At 34.8% G+C, this 19,027-nt stretch overlaps 2 protein-coding genes across 4 annotated transcripts in view; one reads left to right on the forward strand and one right to left on the reverse strand.

Moving 5' to 3' along the window:
• LOC126740590 (probable Rho GTPase-activating protein CG5521) overlaps positions 1 to 19,027 on the forward strand; it is a 92,695-nt gene that overhangs the window by 38,975 nt on the left and 34,693 nt on the right. For all 3 annotated transcript variants that reach the window (XM_050446680.1, XM_050446689.1, XM_050446695.1), the window contains 4 exons: positions 888 to 1,171; positions 1,228 to 1,395; positions 10,982 to 11,129; positions 11,475 to 11,626. In XM_050446680.1, the coding sequence (XP_050302637.1) occupies positions 888 to 1,171; positions 1,228 to 1,395; positions 10,982 to 11,129; positions 11,475 to 11,626 (752 nt within the window). The remainder of the gene's footprint in view (positions 1 to 887; positions 1,172 to 1,227; positions 1,396 to 10,981; positions 11,130 to 11,474; positions 11,627 to 19,027) is intronic.
• On the reverse strand, positions 11,654 to 14,199 carry LOC126740725 (katanin p60 ATPase-containing subunit A-like 2). Its single transcript, XM_050446874.1, has 2 exons — positions 13,400 to 14,199; positions 11,654 to 12,284 (listed from the first exon to the last, which is right to left on the reverse strand). The coding sequence occupies exons 1-2, from the start codon at positions 14,146 to 14,148 to the stop codon at positions 11,672 to 11,674; spliced, it is 1,362 nt and encodes a 453-aa protein (XP_050302831.1). The 5' UTR covers positions 14,149 to 14,199; the 3' UTR covers positions 11,654 to 11,671.

Genomic DNA, 19,027 nt, shown 5'->3' on the forward strand with positions numbered 1-19,027 from the left:
AGACTTAATTTGCCCATTAGCAAGTTTATGTAAGAAAAACAACTGACTGCAATGTAGTGTATGAAGTGTGTCTAGTGTTTGAAGGATATTTTTATTTATTAAGATAATTTATTATGTGAAATATTACCAGTAAACCTAAAGGCAAGCAGTTTGATAAACTTATGCTAAACAGCCTCGAAAAAAAATCAATATGGATATAGGGGATAACATATTGTAGTGATGACATTTCTAGTATATAAGTATAGGTATAATATTACTCTCTTATTATTATATTCTTGTTATCTTTCTTCCATTAAAAACATGCTGAAGTATATATATTTGTTTTAGGGCAAAACACGACTATTTCATAGTAGAATACTGATTCGATTTTTTCTGCATGGGAGCTACATACAATTAATTTAATTCTCTTGATGGCATATTATATGATCCTTATACCTCAATAAGTTTATGAAATAGCCTTCCTAGGAATGCTAAAGATATGTCAAAAAATAACGCAAATTAAATTAAAACCTATTTGTTACAGTCACAATAAAATTTATTGTAATTGTTTTATTTTCTGGAAAATTTAAAAAAATGAAACGTGCGGTACATCGAAGTTTCTCTCTGTGTTGCATTGCTTCGTGGATTTTCTCTGACCCTGCCTCAACCCCGCTGCCTCCTGTGTATCTCCTTTAATCAATTTTGTATTTTATTATGTAGGTAATTTCAGCAACGTTTGTGTTATCAATCTGGTTTTTTTCTGTTTTGATAATTCAAGGCTTACGATATTTTATATGGTAGTATCACCGCGTTTCTCTTTGAGTAAGATGGTATCGGTTTTAATAATTTTAATTTGAACTTGAATTTGAATTTCTAAAATTTAGTTAATCTTACACCAATTATTTCAGCCCTAACCGGACCGTCCAGAGCAACCAAACACACCGCGATAAAGTACCTTGGACCGCGTTTCCTGTCACTCCAGCTGCCCGGATCCACTCTCCTGCTCCTTGACATCGTTCAGGCGTGTAACGACGTCCTCCACACCACTCCGGAGAAAGTGGATTCCGCCCCTAGGACCGAAGCCGTTTCAATTTTGGCCAATCTGCTGAGCCTCCCGGACGATCTTAGAACCATATCGGTGTTTCAGCCGGAACAAAATATCGGGATTATGTCCAATTGTCAGGATATAAAGGTACGATCAAGTCATGACGCAATAAAACCTAATTCTATAATCGTTTTATCGTGCAGGAGCAAGTTGTGAGTATTTTACTGAGAGCCGGTAAGAGGGAGCCGTCGGGAAAAGCAAGATGTATCGCACTTTCTCGATTAGGCATGTTCGTCTATAAGGAGTTGAGTAATCAGACTTTTCATCCGAAGATCGTGGAGGCTGTTACCGTCCTACTTATGGCTTTAAAGGTAATGGTTATGAACTCGATAAAGGTAATAATATTATACAAGGTTGCTATGTAAACGTATATCAGTTTAATAGATCCTTTATTAATCCAAATATATGTATCAACAAACCCTGTGTATGTATTTGGATTTATTGATAAATTTTGGTACCAAATGCGATTATTTTCATTGTTCTAAGTCTACGTCGGTCAATTGGCAAGGGATTTCAATAGGGATTAACCTTTAAAATCACAACCACTTGATTAAAATCGAACAAAAAATAGTCGCGACGTCATGTAAAGGAATTGATGTTAGGAAAATTATGTTAAAGCAAAATATGTTAAATTTTATTTATTAAAAACATTAATAGTTGGTCGCAATATTCAGTCGACCTATGTAGTTTTACAGCAGCTTTTTGTAAAACAAGCTATATCGTGGCTTGTGTCTAATTGGGTAACTGTGACGCTGTTCAATTACTTTTTGTATAGAAATATTTTCGATTCATTCAGTACACAGTTTTAGATGGGGAATCTTCTGCCCTAGGGATCGAGTTATTACAGTTTTACTCTAGTATATGGATAATATTCGTAATATGAAGAAAAATTAAAAAAAAAAAACAGTTTGAATTAGTCTGATCTTAATTCTTTGGATCTAGTAGATTTTTCGCAAAGTATCTCATCAACCAGAAAAAGTTGTTTTAAATCCCTGGAACTTAACTTAAATGCCTGTAATAAAAATTGAAATTGCTTTAAATGCTAAAATAAAATTAAAAAATAACAGTCTGGAATGTACAGTGCATTCACGATGAAAGGTACAAATTCATGTAAAATTCAGGTATCTTTTTCTTCATTTACTTTTTGGACATATCGATTGATTAGAATTGTCACTTGCACGTTTTTTTTTAATAAAAAAATTCTGTACAGGGTGCCTCAAGTGCCTCATTTTTTCTGTGATTTCTTCGATCTATTTACTTTCTTGAGAAAGTAAATAGATCTATTATTTTGGGAACACTTCTTGATTTGCAACTTTTGCTAACAGATGGTTTGAACGAAGAGGACCGATTGAGTGGCCACCAAGGTCACCGGATATAACCCCATTAGATTTTGATTATCAGTTGCAATCAATATTGTATACATTTTTATTTTTTAATGTCGTATGTTTCATCAGTCTATAACGTCAAATTTGAGAAACCGCATCTGGTAGGCTATACACAAAGTATTCAGAATATATTGTAGATTAATATATATTGTTCCATTAAAAAAAATAATGTTGACGCAATAGTTTCTACTCGAGTTACCCTGTTTAGAAAAATTTTATTGCAAAAAAACCCGCAAGTGATAATGCTAATTAACGTGTCCGAAAAATAAAAAAGGAAAAAACACCGTGTGCCAACGCACTCATTAAAATATTACTTAATTTGCATTTAATATGACTATTTAAAATTGATGTACTTAACGATAACATTAAAGAACTATCTGCTGATCCTTTACAATTGCTTCAAAAAAAACTAAACTTGCTTAAATAAAACTAAAAATTACACTAAAAATCTGGAATATATAAAAATTATGTTAGCAGTTCACAGAGTTGAGAAGTGCTCCAAGGGTTAGGGGTCAGGAAAAGTTACTTTAAATTTCGAAATTTTTTTTAAATGAAATGGTGAAATGTAAGAAGAATACTTATAGACCAGGCGAATTAGACTTTAACAGTGCACAAATTGCTATCCGGAAACTGACTGTTGGACTTGGTAGAGGGGTTCATAACGAGTGAAAAAAACGAAAATCCAACAATGGGGTAGTAGGGGGTTGTTTTGGTGGGGGGGGGGAGGGGGGTGAAAAGGGGTGGAAAAATATTCTTTTGCAATTTCCGGCAAAAGTATATTTAAGGTTATTTAAGACCTACAAAGGTATATTTTCACAAATTTTTACAAAGATTGAACTATTTTGTGAAAATAAAAAATTAAAATTGAAAAAAACGAAAAAAAAACGGTTTTTCGCATTTATCTTGGCTATTTTGAGGTTATGTTCAAAAGTGACCTCTACAAAAATTATAGATTTTCTTATGATCTACAACTTTTCTATTGAACATTTTTCAATTGGACGTCAACTTTCGCCGGAAATTGCAAAAGAATATTTTTCCACCCCTTTTCACCCCCCCAAAACAACCCCCTACTACCCCATTGTTGGATTTTCGTTTTTTTCACTCGTTATGAACCCCTCTACCAACTCCAACAGTCAGTTTCCGGATAGCAATTTGTGCATTTTTTGATTAAATTTGAGCTAATTCGCCTGGTCTATTAGGTCTAAGGATGCAAGAAGTTTCCTAATAATAAAAAAATTATATTATAGTTGGATCAATGGATCTTTGCGTTTACGTCATCACGTGTTCAAGTTCGATGTTTATATGAATCAATCAGTTGTCAAACCAGCATCAGTGGCGGCGGCATTTAATTTTTAAACTTAAAAAAAATAATAGGCTTTTATGCCCAATTTCCGTGGCGGCGATTTTCGCCAGAGATGAAATCTGCGATTCTTTGAAATTTGTTTTTAGTATATTGTCACTTTTAGGGCAGCTAATTTATTTATAGCTATTTGCTGTCTATTTCAACCAGCTGTTCTTTATTACTGGTAGAATATTTCTTTAAATTACTCACGTCTTTTCTACTTATAAATGCAATAGGTACTTCATACACAGTGTCCTTTAGGACCTCATAAAAGTTAGACCTCATAAAGATTTTTTTTACTTCACAATAAAGTATTAATAACAATTTTTAATAAAGAAAGATTTTCATCGAAAATAGATAGTATACATATTATATAATAATAAATTTCCATGAACTTTATTCCTTTAAAGCTCATGAAAAGCTTTAACACTTTGTATAAAGGTTTGAGACATAATTATAATGTTTTCATGAGCGTTTTAAACAAAATCATTATTATTTACTTTATTGCAGTCCTATTTCTAAAAATAAGTTATTGACAAAAAAACAAAAAATGAATCATTTGTACCTCCATTCAAAATTGTCTTTTTTTTACAAACAAGAGATTTAGTTTAATAAAATTCTAAAAGTATTATATAACTATGATAGGTTTACTAATACCGAAGCTTTATATGAAGAATTGGGGATCCCAAAACTCAATACAATATTAGAACTAGAACAAATTAAACTAATTAAAAAAATTCTTACTAAGCAACAAAAATCTAATGTAAATATTGTACACTCAATTCATATTCATAGTCATAATACTAGGGCTCAAGTTAATATCCATAATTTTACCGTAAGGACAAACATAGGTTTACGCAATGCAATCGCACAAGCTAGTGACACATATAATAAAGTTCCTGAAAACATTAAGGAAATCCAAGTTTACACGTTGTTTTTAAAAAAAATTTAAATGTATTTAGGTGTATAGTAGAAAATGTATAACAATCCAACACTGTGTATTTCTTAAGTTAATATTCTCGAGGCCAGAGCTTAAAGCACTGTTTAGAGAATTAAATAAAATAGTGCTGTAAATTTAAAGTTATACAAATAAAGAATTTAAAAAAAAAGTTAATAAGAGATACTTATTATGATAATATGCTAAAGCCAAGCTGCAGCTGGCAGTGTGCAGAACGGGACAGCCCGAGGTCGGTTTCACTGGCGAACAGCTGCTACAATTCGTGGACTCGGTGACTGAGGCCATACTGCGGACTTCGTCCGGCAGTGAGGCACAGTCACTGCAATTCCATCCACCGCGGCTAATCAGGAACCACATTCTGTTCGGGCACTTATAGCAGCCTTACCAGCTTCATGCTGAAGGCGATGGAGAGGCTGATTGATCGATATCTTAAGGAAAGCATCCTGGTCAACAAACCACTGCATGTGCACCAATACGCCTATCAGGCGGGCAAATCCACGGACCTGGCCCTACACCACCTCGTTAGGAAGGTGGAGGGTGTTCTGGGTAGTGGCAAGGCCTGTCTGGGTGCGTTTCTAGACATTGAAGGGGCGTTCGACAACACCCCTTTTGCACTAATCTGCCAAGCACTCGAGAGCCGCGGCTCAGAACCCTGTTTGGTTAGCTGGATAGAGGCCATGCTCTCGAAACGTCATGTATCTGCCCAGCTCAACAACGAGATTGTTGAAACGTTGGCGGCCAGGGGCTGCCTGCAGGGAGGAGTATTGTCCCCTACCGTGTGGTGCCTTGTGGTCGACAGCCTGATAAATCTTTTAAACAATGCTGGCTTATACACACAGGCCTACGCTGATGATCTGGTAATCCTTTGCCTAGGGAAAGACGCCGTCTCAATGCAGGGCTCTATGATGAGAGCCCTGCGTATGGTGGACGTATGGTGCTTCTCGGGGGGTCTCAGGATTAACCCCAAAAAAGCAGAGCTCCTACTATTCACGAGGAGACGTAACTTTGGCACGCCCCCTGTTATATCTCTAGGTGGCGTGCAGCTGCATTACTCCAGGACAGTTCGATTTCTGGGAATCAAGTTGGATCCCACACTCTCCTGACACGATCATGCAGACACCAGAATAAAGAAGGCCACCTGCACGCTATGGGCCTGCAGGCGGGCTTTCGGCAATACCTGGGGTCTGTCTGCTAAGATCCTCCACTGGATCTACTCGCGCATTGTGAGACCTCTTCTCACATACGGGGCTATCGTTTGGTGGCCATGTACGGAGAAAGCGAAAATTCGTGCTCAACTGGACAGAGTCCAACGTCTTGCATGTCTCAGCATAACGGGTTCCATGCGGACGGCGTTAACTAGAGCGCTTGATACTCTGCTGAGCCTTCCGCCTCTGGACCTCGTTGTGCAATTCGAGGCAATGAGGACTGCGTACAGGCTATACGTCCTGGGCGAACTACGTGCTGGCGAGACCGGTCACGCAAAAGTTTGGTCACGGGCCATACAGGAATGTCCTCTCCTTCTGATGGGCAGTGACTGCATGGCTACAGTGACTGTGGACTGCGAGGAATTCGTGACGCACATTGCAGGCAGAGAGCAGTGGCAGCATTCCAACAGACCTGCATTGCTAAATAGGGGGACCATCTGGTACACAGATGGCTCCAGAATGAATAACAGAGCTGGATCAGGTCTTATTGGTGGGATTCCACATACCAGTAGGCTATACTCGCTGGGAGAGCACGCCACTGTCTTCCAGGCCGAAGAATTCGCTGTATTAAAATGCGGACAGAAAATCCTAAGCTGCGGACACCGCAATACAGTCGTATCAATATGCTCGGACAGCAGAGCTGCCATTAAGGCTATCACGGCCGCAAAGGTAAGCTCCAAGCTTGTACTAGAGTGCATAAAAGTCCTGAAAAAACTGGTACAGGTTGGATGCAGTGTCCAGCTCGTCTGGATACCTGGCTACGCAGGCCATGCAGGTAATGAGGAAGCGGACTCTCTTGCCAGACTGGGATCCGCGAATGTGCCGATGGGGCCGGAACCCATAGTTGGTATCGCCAAATGCGTTGCGGTCGCGTCAATGAAGGGTCTGCTGGACAAGTGGACCCACCGAAGATGGACTGAGTCCCCTGGTATGAGACAGGCCAAAGCGCACATAGGTGGGCCCTCTGCCTGTCTCACCAAAAATCTACTACGCCTAAAAAGACGCGAAATTCGGCTAGTGACAGGTCTTTTAACCGGTCACTGGCACTTAAGAAGCCATCTCCATACTATCGGTATTGCGGACAACCCAGAATGCCGATGGTGCTGTGAGGAGGATGAAACCGTTGACTATGTAGTCGGGGAGTCCCCAGCACTCACGCGCGCCTGGTTCAAATGCTTGGGTAACACTTTCAGTGTAACGAGCGACTTTAAGTCGCTTTTCAGACCAGAGAGCCTTATCGGTTTCTCTAAGGCTGTTGGGCTGTGGTAACCCTCGGCGGGGCATGATGGGTCCATTAGGAGACCTATATGCACAACTGCCTTGGCAGCCCACTGTTTCGTCAATTCAATGCTAAAAGAAATGGTGCAACCCGTATATTATACCGTAACCCAAATATTCTTACACCAAAACATTTTTTTCAAAACAAGTTTTTTCTCATTGAACAAAAAAATATCAATAAGTTTGAGATAGAAAATTCAGTTATGAATAATCACTGTCACTATCTTCCGAGCTAGTTTCACTGTTTAAACTAATCAGAATTTGGGGTATCTCTTCAATAATGACTTCCCTATCATACCAGTCCTTGATTATTTTTTCAGTGTGGCAAACCTTAGCGTTCCATACTTCTGGTGTACATTTCTCTAATGATTTTTTTCACATATCCAGTACATTTGCATCTTAAAGCATTAAATTGACAATGATAGGGTGGCAATCTTAAAACTTCATGTCCATTTATTGCAATATTTTATCTATTTTATATTGCTTTAGCCTTTGTACATTTTTGCTATGCTTAATAATTCAGGCTTAAACATTTGTCTATTATATGGTATATTATTTTTCACTAACCACTCAGCAATTTCTTGTTTTTTCCATGAAGATGAAGGTTGCTTTTCTAGCTGGACAGAATGGTACGGAGCATTATCCATTATAATTAATGAACGTTCCACTTCATAAATAGTTCGTGGTTCATTTCTCCATGATAATCCAATGTTTTAGATTTGGAGGCAAACATTAAACTGGCATTTTTAATAAATCCTCCACTATGTCCAGCATGCAACACAATAAAACGTTTTCCATCAAAACCACCTGGCTTACGAACACTCTTAACACTATTGTCTTGCCATAATCTCATCTTGCTGCCTTTAGAAAAGATCTAAGTTTCATCCAAAAACACAAGTTGACGTGCAAATGATGAGTTTTTGTTTTCCATATATTATTTTCTGAAAAAAGCTGCCCTCATTGAAGATATATTGGTTGTCTCCATTAATGCACGTCTGTTATCATCCTTAAGGTATTCAAATCCCAGGTTAAAGAGGAGTGTTCGAAGGCTTCCATAACTAATGTGAAGAATTTCTTGTCGATGTAGCTCTTCCTTTAGCATATGAATTGTAATTTGTTTTTCTGAAAAGATAAAATAAAATGTTTAGCTATAAAATGACGCAGTGTAATAATGTTGTACTTACTTTGTGCATACATGTCATACAATGTACTACGAACATCCATTTTTGTAAATTCATTAAGATCTTGAGTCTTTTCCTTCCTCCGTGGCCGGTCCTTGCCTGGTGTTGAGGGCAACTCATTTCGGTCTTCTTCTCAAAAGAACTGTTTGTAAAACAGAAAAAGGTTTGGCAAAAAACTATTTCAATAGAGCTTCAACCAAACACAAAACACAACGATGAACAGTAAATAAGAAAACAAAACAAATCAAATTTCCCTAAAACTTTCCTAATCCCTTTGGCAAGGCAAAGCAAAGTCGAGAACATAAACAAACATGGTTGCTTGTGATTGCAGACGAAGATCTAAGATGTACAAGGAACTTTCCACAAAATGTACTAAACATGAGGTGTTTTTACAGCTAATTCTAAATTAAAACTTGTTTTATTTACAAGCCGTGGTTTCCTTTCTTCATTAGAAGAAAACAAGTTATTTTTTTAGCATCAAACATATATTATACCAGTATACTTCTATATAAAAAATGTATTATATTTAGTACATTTTTGCGAAAACGGGCACCCTCCCGGAAGGAAATAATCGATTTTAAAACCCGACGGGGAGCCAATGATGTTGAAAGTTTATCATAGACAGGCGATCGGATGTTTGTCCTTGTCTAACTCATAACTGTCGCTCCGACCGTAGGTCGAGAATTTTGAAGACTTACGTTCTGTGCTCTTTCTTATTTGATTTGCCTAAATTAGAAAGAGAGCGGATGAGAAACAATTGTGTTGAGTTGAATGATAGTTTAGTGACGTGAACGCAAAGATCCATTGATCCAACTATACTTTAGATGTCTGGAATAAGAATGAAAATTATCTCAAAATACTGGAATATAGGAATAAACTTTCCAAGAATGCAAAATATATCTAAATAAAACAAAAAAAAATCCTCGAAGAATTTTTAAATTATTTCAAAGGCCTGATTTGAGAATGAAATTCCCTGGAATAATATAGGGCAAAAATAAAGGAATAATATATTCAATATTAATAAGAATTGGGCTTTGCTTCTCTGGGCTTATCCACTTTTTTCGGCAATTTATGAAGCATTTATGTTCCTATTTTAAATAAATATCAAGCAGTCAAACCAAACATTTACTTTTTTAGAAACAAAGTGCATTGGTAAGTCCTTGGACAATGAATCTTAAATCTAAATATCTTAAAATCTACTTTAAAGTTTTTCAGTGTTTGTTTTTGTTCCAAGGACATTATTTCTTCATTATTAACAGACAATATACGTATTTGAAAAATGCTAAATCATCTCTATTATGGGGGGCACAGTATCTTTGTGGGGGCCAGATCTAAAACATCTTCCATAATATCTGTTAATCACTTTTTTATTGGCCTTGCAGAGTTTTTGGGGTCATTATCCTGCATAAATTTTAACGTGATCGGCTTAAACTCCTCAGCATAGGGTTCCATTACATTGTGCAGGATGTTTTTGTAAACGTATTGGTTTATTATGTTATGCATCCTGTGGATGGGCGCCACTCCTTGCCATGACATGGCACATCATTATGTAAAGTGGATTGGATGGACAGTTTGGGGGACGCCTCACATGGCATTTTCCATCATTTTCGAATCTGTTTATTTTAATTTTGTTACTCCATAAGACGCTTTTTCAAAAATTCACATTTTTATTTAGGTGCTAACGAGCAAACGTTAATCTTTTTTTGATATTTCTTTTGGAAACAAGCGGTTTTTTCTCGCGCTGCAGACCCTAAGCTTTACTTCGCCCAACCTTCTTCTTATGGTTCTTGCCGATAAATTAAAACCATAATCATTTACAATTTGCCTTCGTATGCTGAAACTTAAAAATGGATTGGACTTATTTATATTTTTCGCGGATAAGGAGCTCTGTTTTTATATTCCATACTTTGTGTGCTTCTGTAGAGCTTCAGGGCGTTATACACCATTTTATTGTAGCAAACTGAATTTTTAGCAATGCCAGATATGGATAAACCATCATCTTTTAATTTAACTATGAGTTTTCGCTTTTCTCCGTCACAATATTTTTTTCTATCCACTTAAAAAAATGCAGTTTTGTTAATAATATAATACTCTAAATAAAGCAAAAACAACTTACTTGAAGTGAAAAGTACCAATTTATAGAATGCTAAGGTTAAATTTCATTCGCAAAATGCCTTGAAGGGCATATTGAGCAGGCTATTTTACAATTGTATAATTTCTTTTTGGTAGATTGTTAATGCTTTAGCTTTGATATTGTATGTACTTAATAAAATATTATCTTTATATTTTTATGAATTGTTAAGATTGATTGTAGACAACAAATTTAGGAGAGTCCTCATTTTACTTAGGAAAAAGTAGGCATCTACAAGGAGGCAAAACCGAAAGAAAACTGCCATTGTGTACCATACTCCCTACATTCTTTTTACTAGCAAACAAAATGTGTCCAGATTTTTAAAATCAACACGAACAAAATTTAAACTGATATAAACATTTATGAGTTTTATATTTTCTTGTAATTTTAAAATAAATAATTTGTATTTTTTTACAGTTTAGCAATAAAATGATCGCTCAGCTGGCCAGCGATATTTTGTTCTTGCTTTGCAGTCATGCAGCGGTTTTATGGACGAGATACCCCAGGTTAGGAAACGCTGTGATAAGTGAACTGTGCGCTGCGCTACTTGTTCATGCACCTTTAGGTAAATCGAGTTAAATTTATCTCTAGCGAAGAATAAGTTCAATTATTATTTTATATTCTCGATCTCAGTCTGAGGTATCACCAAATGATGTTTTTTCGTTCATTAAATTACGACGTAAGAAAAGCATAGAACGAGCATGATTGCAAGAAAAAATATTTGCTCTTGAAAATTTTCGTGTGTGATGACTCTTTGAGTGAAACATGTTACCTATTATTTATTTGATTATGTAGTTTTTGAGACCGAGACTTTGGGTATTTTCATTATGTTGTAAAACCTCCAACTTTTGACATTATTGAAATGAAACATTCTGTACTATAAAAATATGACTAAAACTCCTTATTTCAGGTGCAACAGCTTCAGAAAGTGACAGAGCCTTGTGCACCTCCTTACTTCTCTGTTTAGGCGAATGGTGTATGAAATTAGGAACTGAACGGTTATTGCAGCCTAACGAGTACGGAGAGCATCGCAGTAGCTGCTTATTATTGCAAGTCTTTTCGGTAAGAACAAATAAAATTACAACGAAATATTTTATAACAATTTATTCATATTGCTCCATGTTCGTTTTGCCACTGATAATACTTCTTACATATCGCGGTGCTTATTGTGGGTCTTATTTTTTGTAATGCTAATTTAATATCACCGAAAGTAATCTGTCTTGTTTCGATACGTTTATTGACGCCTTTTAATCTTTTAATGTTCTCCCTGACTAAAGACATGCAAACCTCTTTAGCCACATTTTTTACGTCAGAACCCGAGAAGTTTTCGGTTAAATTTCCACATTCCCCTAGTTCTTCCACTGATAATTTGACCGGCATATTTAGGTTATTCTTCAGAATGTTTATACGGGCTTCCCTGCTAGGCATATCGATAAAAATCCTCTTGTCAAACCTCCTTAAAAGGGCATTGTCCAACTCCCAAGGGGAATTTGTCGAGGCCAGCACGAATATTCGGCTATTTTCCGACGATAGGCCGTCCAGTTCCACTAGCAGTTGACTTTTAAAGCGTTTAGAGGCCTCATGTTGGGACTCTTTGTTTGGGGGCATTAGAGCGTCGATTTCGTCGAAGAAAATGGTGCTGGGTGCGTGCAGTTTCGCCACATCGAACAGGTTTTTTATTAGTTTTTCGGACTCTCCACGCCATTTGCTTATGAATGTGCTGGAAATGAGAAAAACAGACTTAATTATTAGGGTTGTAAAGTGAAGAAATTGCCTAATGGCAAGAAATTTGAATAAACTGGCTCAGCCTGGGACTGTAGAAATCTTAAGTAATTTTATTTCAGAAATCTGAGCACTTAAATCAAACGTTTAGCTGTTAGTTTTAGAGTTTTCTTGAACACTTTTTAAACGTTAAATATGTTTAATACATTTCAAATGTTTGACGAAATATTAAAAAATGCCAAATAACACCATTTGTTTAACAGAACGAAATTTTTCAATCAACAAGGCCATACAGAATTGATTTATAAGAAAGATCGTAATTTGAATTACCAATTTTTTTACTTACTTTGAGCTTAGCCAATAATAATAAATATTTAATCTTTTATTTAATATTTTATCTTTATTACATGAATATAAAATGTATAAAATTAAGATAAGCTCTCCTAATTAATTTTTAGTCTCAGTAGCAACATCAAATTGGATCAAATATCCATAATTAAAGGTATTTTAAGAAACCGAGGACGTTTCGAACTGGTATGCGGTGCTATAGTATATCAAACATGTTAAAAAGTTATAATAATAATCTTTAGATGTTGATTTAACAAAGCTTGTAAGTAAATTAATAATTAAACATGTACATTAAATTATTATAATTATAAATTGAATATTTTGTACTAAGGAAAATAAAATGTTGAACTAGCAATCAATGTTTGTCAAGTATTTGAATCAATATACAAAAATAGTTTTCTTAAAGGTAAAGCAAAATTTTAATACAGTTTTAAATGTTCCAACTCAACAACAAAATTTTAATATGTTTTTAAAGTTTGGGTAACGCTCGAATATTTAAAAGTCTTTCAAAAGTCTTTAAAACTGTCTTTTAAAAGTTTTTTTGTTGAATTAACCATTTTTTAAATTACAAACCTAAGAATGTTGATTTGAACGATTAATTTTTCTCGATGTGTCTTTTATGAACTCTTCTAAGTAGTTAAATAGTAAACTAACTGAGCCAAGGACCTAAGTCATTCTTATTCCAAAAATCTGAGCTACTTTAAATGCCTGGAAAAGTACTTTTGAATCTCTTCCAGACAGTCAAAAGGCCCATAAAAAAAGTACCTGCTAGTAACGTTAAAAAATGTAGTCTGTGTTTCCGCTGCCAGAGACTTCGCCAACAAGGTCTTTCCAGTGCCAGGGGGGCCATGCAACAGAATTCCTCTCCAGGGCTCTAATCCTATAAACAGTTCCGGATATTCTATTGGATAAATCGTAGATTCTTTCAGCAGTTCTATGGCATGTTCCAGGCCGACACAATCCGACCATTGAGCGTTTATATCCCGCACGATCACTTGGTTGGAAATTTGGTTTATCAGTTCTTTGTTGTCAGTTGTATAGTTTTCCAACTCTAGGAAACAAGGTTTGGGCTTGGGAGGGCAATTTGTTTGGGTGGTACAGTTGTTATTCAAGGAGATAATTTCGAACTGGAAGTCTTCAGTTTCGGATGGAGGACTCTCTTTGGGCGGCGACGGAGTCTTTGCCGTCCTTTTGGCGCTTTTTCCTCGTCTGTTGACAGTTGGTCCCTTCTCGTCTTTTTCTAATTTCCGTACTATCCGCGGGTATTTTTGGAATTTCGTGTAGTAATAGCTCTGATATTCTTGCAGGATCACATCAAGCTCCACGTTTTCACACACCTGATAATTCATATCCAAATTCGCCTCGGTAATTAAAGTTTCGGCAGTTTGGTCTAAAGCATTATCGCTCAAATATCCCAGAATTAAATACAACATATTGCGTTTCCTCTCGCGGGTCTCCGACTTTATTTTTTCGAAATTTGTGGGTAAATTTCTTAAAATGTGCTTAGAAGACATCGGAAAACTCGCCTTACGTTTAACTTTAGACTGAAAGGTTGTATCGATTAATCAAAACTAGTTACTACGGTTATATACGGGTTGGCGTGTCATTTAATTATTATTCTGATGGGGGGTGATTCGGTTATTGCTTATTTTAGGAGGGTTTTTGTATACAGGATGTCCTAAGGAAACCTTCGGTTAGTGAAGGGAGACATGATTGAAAATCAGAATTTTCAGATACGAATTGTCAAGATTACAGAGATAGTGTATAAACTAAATATTTCCAATTCAGGAAATTTGTAAAATCAGGAAATTGTACATCGCTATCATTTAAATCCTGTTACATGAACATTTTCTCCCTGATTCTCCCTGAATTTGGAAGTTTATTAGAATGTACTACAAGTACTTCTCTTGGAACAGCATATGCATTATTTACATGTTTTTCTGCTAATAAATAATTTGGATCTGATTGCATAAAAATTGCTTTAAAGTTCTGGAATTTATATGAAATGGCCTTAAGGGTCGAATAATACAAGAACTTAACTAACAACCTATGAAAATCGCTTCAAATCGACAGAAACGACTTCAACTGCCTGGAACAATACAAAAATAAATACTATTTTAATTGGATTATATGATCACTTTACAAGGTGATCAAAGGCTGTATTTCAGTATCTTGAAGCTTAAAAAAAAGTTAACTATTTAAAAATTTAAAACAATTTGCAATTATCAAATTCTTAAAAAAAAATAATATATTTTTAACTTAAATTTTGGTTCACATTACTAGAAAAAATTAATAATTCAAATTCAAAATATTTAATCAAAACAATACAATTTTCAATAAGTACAAATGTCTCAATATTCAAATAGAACCTTTAAATATTCATTTAAAACGTATGTATCTTTAAATCAATAGGTCTTACACGAATAATATTTAAATCAATCTTTAAAACAATTTTAAGAGTTTTCTTTTTTCCGCGTGGCTTCAACTGCTTGAAATAAAATATAAAATTGCTTAAATGCCTGGAATAGGTAAGAAATGACTCTAGAGGTTCAAGAATTCAAAAAATTACCCAACAAACATAAAAAATAGCTTTCATCCCCTGGAAGAAACTTTAAAGTAATGTAAATGCCGGAAGTAATAGTTAAAATGGGGTCAAATGTCTTGTCTCAAAAAGTTGCTTAAAGTACTTGAAATACGTAAGAAGTGTCCCAATGAACTTGAAAATGGCATCAAATGCCTGGAGTAAAAGTGAATATAGCTTTAAATGCGTGAAATATATAAGAAATGGCATTATATTTTATATTCCTGTAAGAAACCTGAAATTCTAAAATAATTTTTAAAATATCTCCTAAAAAAGTACCTGGAATAAAATTAAAAATAGCTTCGATAGCAAGATTTAAGTATTTGCAAAACATCCCAAGAAGTATTTTTATATTTTTGTTTAAACCTCTTGTAATTTATAAATTAAAAATTGTACCTAACGTCCTGCAATATCCTACTCTTTTTTTTTAGAGAAATCATAGAAATTTTACATAAAGCAGCAATATGATCTGATCACAATTGAAGAAATAGGTAGCAGAGACAAGAAAGCTTCTAATCTATTTAAAAAAACAGCAATATTATAGCGGGTGACCTATAAATACACACAACATATAAGTTCAAACTTTCCGAGAAAACAACAAAGCTTTTCTTCATACAAAAGATCAATAAATCTTGTTATTGCTTAAACGAGTATAGCTAAAAAATTACATTTGAGATCATGCAGCCACCATGTAAACATATTCATCTACAAAAAGAACAAATAACTTGGGATATAGACAAATTCTTCTTCCTTAAGCCAATGTGCTGTAATTAGTAGAAAGGTAAAATTCATTGATTTATTTCTTAAAGGCTAGACTTTCAAAAGAAGGAAAAGTCTAGCAAAAAAAAAGAAATCGTATTAATTTTATAAGCTGCTATGATCCTACTGGAGTCTGAGAGAGGTGAAGAAAATTGGAACTTATAGTATGCGTTACTGCATGTCTTACTACATTACTACCACTACTCAGAATTTACTTGTCAAATTCGCAAGTACAGTCAAGTAGATCGATAAAGATCAAATTTGTACCATGTCTTTGTGATATTTTTCGGATTAGCGTCTCACAAATTACTTTCTTTTTTAATGGAGTATAATCATCATTAATATCTAAATAAAACAAATCGTCCTGTACACAGAAATTTAACCCAGCCATGTACCCTGTCCCATTTTCATGCGTTTTGTGGGGTGTCTAGCTTATGCGTGGAGATAGAAACTTGTAGTTTTCACGACAGTTTGCTACTTTTTTTTATGAAACTTAATATGCCGTTGTGAAAACTTTGACAGCTGTCATAGTTTTTAATCTACAGGTTTTTTTTTAAATTTTAGATTTTGGAACACTCCTCCTATCTTTGTTACTGTATAACATATTGAAAACGTTTTTTATTTTTGAGAAAAAAAATTAAATATAGTTTTCCTTAATGGAACACCCTATATATTTATAGACCCTCAAATTGGTCATATTTTACCCTTTTTAAAAATATATAACACTATGCACTTTTTTCAAAAATAAGCAAATAAATAACGATTTTAGAAATTTAAATACAAATTTTGATATAGTAGGCGATGAATTAATAATAAAATGTATCAAAATTAGGTGCTTATAATCGTAATTATACCGATTTGTATTAAATATATCTAATTCTACATAAAAAAGAAGGAAACTTGTAATTTAGAATAAAATATTAAATAAATTACATGTTCTCTAATAATGTAGTGATTAGCTGTTAGGCTACCTTCATACATAACATATGTAATTTTTCTTCCAAAAATAAAACATGAGACACTCAACCCAAAGCTGCCCTGACGTTCTCTTGGAAAAATGATATGCGGATTTTCTTGCGCCCAGTTTCGTGAATTATGTCTATTTAAAATTCCACTACTTGAGAAAAATGCCTGGTCCGACAATATAACTTGTCTCTCAAAATTTCTGGTACGGCACCGGTCTACGAATCAATGACAAAATTGAACGCGTCTTTAGGCTTCTCCACAATTTCTCTGTGAACGAGCTTAAACTTATATTCCTTAAATTTACTTGTTTTGAGTATTCTTTGCACTCTCGATTTCGAAATTTCTACATCACGCTCTATTTTTCTACAAGAGTTTTCCGGATCTACAGCAACAGTTGATAGCACGTTAATAGTGTCTTCTTCAATTTGTAGGTTATAATTTTCTGGTCTTGGTTTTTTAAATGAACCATATTGTATTAAATTCTTTTTAATTTAGTTAAATAATTTTGTATTAGGCTGAGGCCTTTCTGGATATCTATATTATAAAAAATAATAGAATTAGAATTACTTCACGAAATTCGAAATTAAACAATAAAATCTTACCTCTGGAAGTAAAGTTCAGCTGCTTCATCCGCGTTGTCATTACATTAGATATAACAAGAAATCATATCATACTTATGACGATTTTCAAATCTATTTTGCATAGCCATTATTTTATCGCTTAAAAATTGATAAACACAAATCTATCATTTTATTAATTTTGAGTCTTAAAAAATTTAAATTATGTATTGATTAAAGTGTCAATCATCTCCATGGTTACCAATTATTAAAAACTAGTATTTTGTTTTGCCCTTCACAACAGCCAACTAGAAAAATATTTAAAATTTTTAAAATATTACGATACATACGATACCAATATACGATTATAAGCACCTATTTTTTAAATATTTTATTATTAATTCATGGCCTACTACTCGTATATTAAAATTTGTATTTAAATTTCTAAAATCATTATTTATTTGGTTATTTTTGAAAAAAAGTGCATAGTGTTATACAGGGTGTTCATTTGAAAACTTCCCACCACGGACTTATCGAAAACCACTGTTTAAAAAAAACGCCGAAATATGTCAAAAGGTTTGTCAAGGGGGACAACTTTCTAACCTAAAATTACTTCACCCCCTTTCGCCCTCTGCCCTCGAGGGTCATCCCCTTAAAAATTTTAAATGGCAAGGGGTATTGAGTAATAGCTTGTTTAAAAGGTCTTTTGAAGTCTTTTATTTTGACGTTTGATTTTTTTAAATCGATCGTTTAACGGCGTTATATCAGGAGATCTAGCAGGCCATTCTATAGGCCCTCTTCGCCCTATCCATTTATCTGGAAACTCGTCGTCTGAAATATATTTCCAGCAAGACGGCGCTCCTCCTCACTATGTTCTTCCCGTTCGGCAATGGCTAGACGACGAGTTTCCAGATAAATGGATAGGGCGAAGGGGGCCTATAGAATGGCCTGCTAGATCTCCTGATATACCGCCGTTAGACTTTTTTCTATGGGGTCATTTGAAATCTATTGTGTAGACTCCCCAACTTGAAAGTTTGGATGAACTTCATCAACGCATCATCGACAGCTGCCATGATATCCCACAATACGTTTTTGAAAATGTCCGCCAGGAACTTGAACATCGCCTATATCATTGTTTGGCCAAAAACGGGCAACATTTTGAACACTTATTGAAATAAAAACTGATATTTTCATGTTTTTGTTTTCTATCTGAACAAATTAAGATAAACAGAGATTTTTCTAATTTTCTCGAAAACGAATCGACCTATTTAAAAAAATCAAACGTTAAAATAAAAGACTTCGAAAGACCTTTTAAACAAGCTATTACTCGATACCCCTTGCCATTTAAAATTTTTAAGGGGATGATCCTGGGGGTCAGAGGCTGAAAGGGGGTGAAGTAATTTAAGGTTAGAAAGTTGTCCCCCTTGACAGACGTTTTGACGTATTTCGGCGTTTTTTTTTTAAACACTGGTTTTCGATAAATCCGTAGTGGGAAGTTTTCAAATGAGAACACCCTGTATATTTTTTAAA

This window comes from Anthonomus grandis, chromosome 1 (assembly GCF_022605725.1).
Source record: "Anthonomus grandis grandis chromosome 1, icAntGran1.3, whole genome shotgun sequence".
Taxonomy (NCBI): domain Eukaryota; kingdom Metazoa; phylum Arthropoda; class Insecta; order Coleoptera; family Curculionidae; genus Anthonomus; species Anthonomus grandis.

Excerpts from the sequence above, each read along its gene's own strand:
- LOC126740725 (XM_050446874.1), bottom strand. The coding sequence starts at position 14,148 with ATGTCTTCTAAGCACATTTTAAGAAATTTACCCACAAATTTCGAAAAA. Across the intron at positions 12,285-13,399 it reads TTTTTTAACGTTACTAGCAG|CACATTCATAAGCAAATGGC; the intron begins GTACTTTTTTTA and ends TCTCATTTCCAG.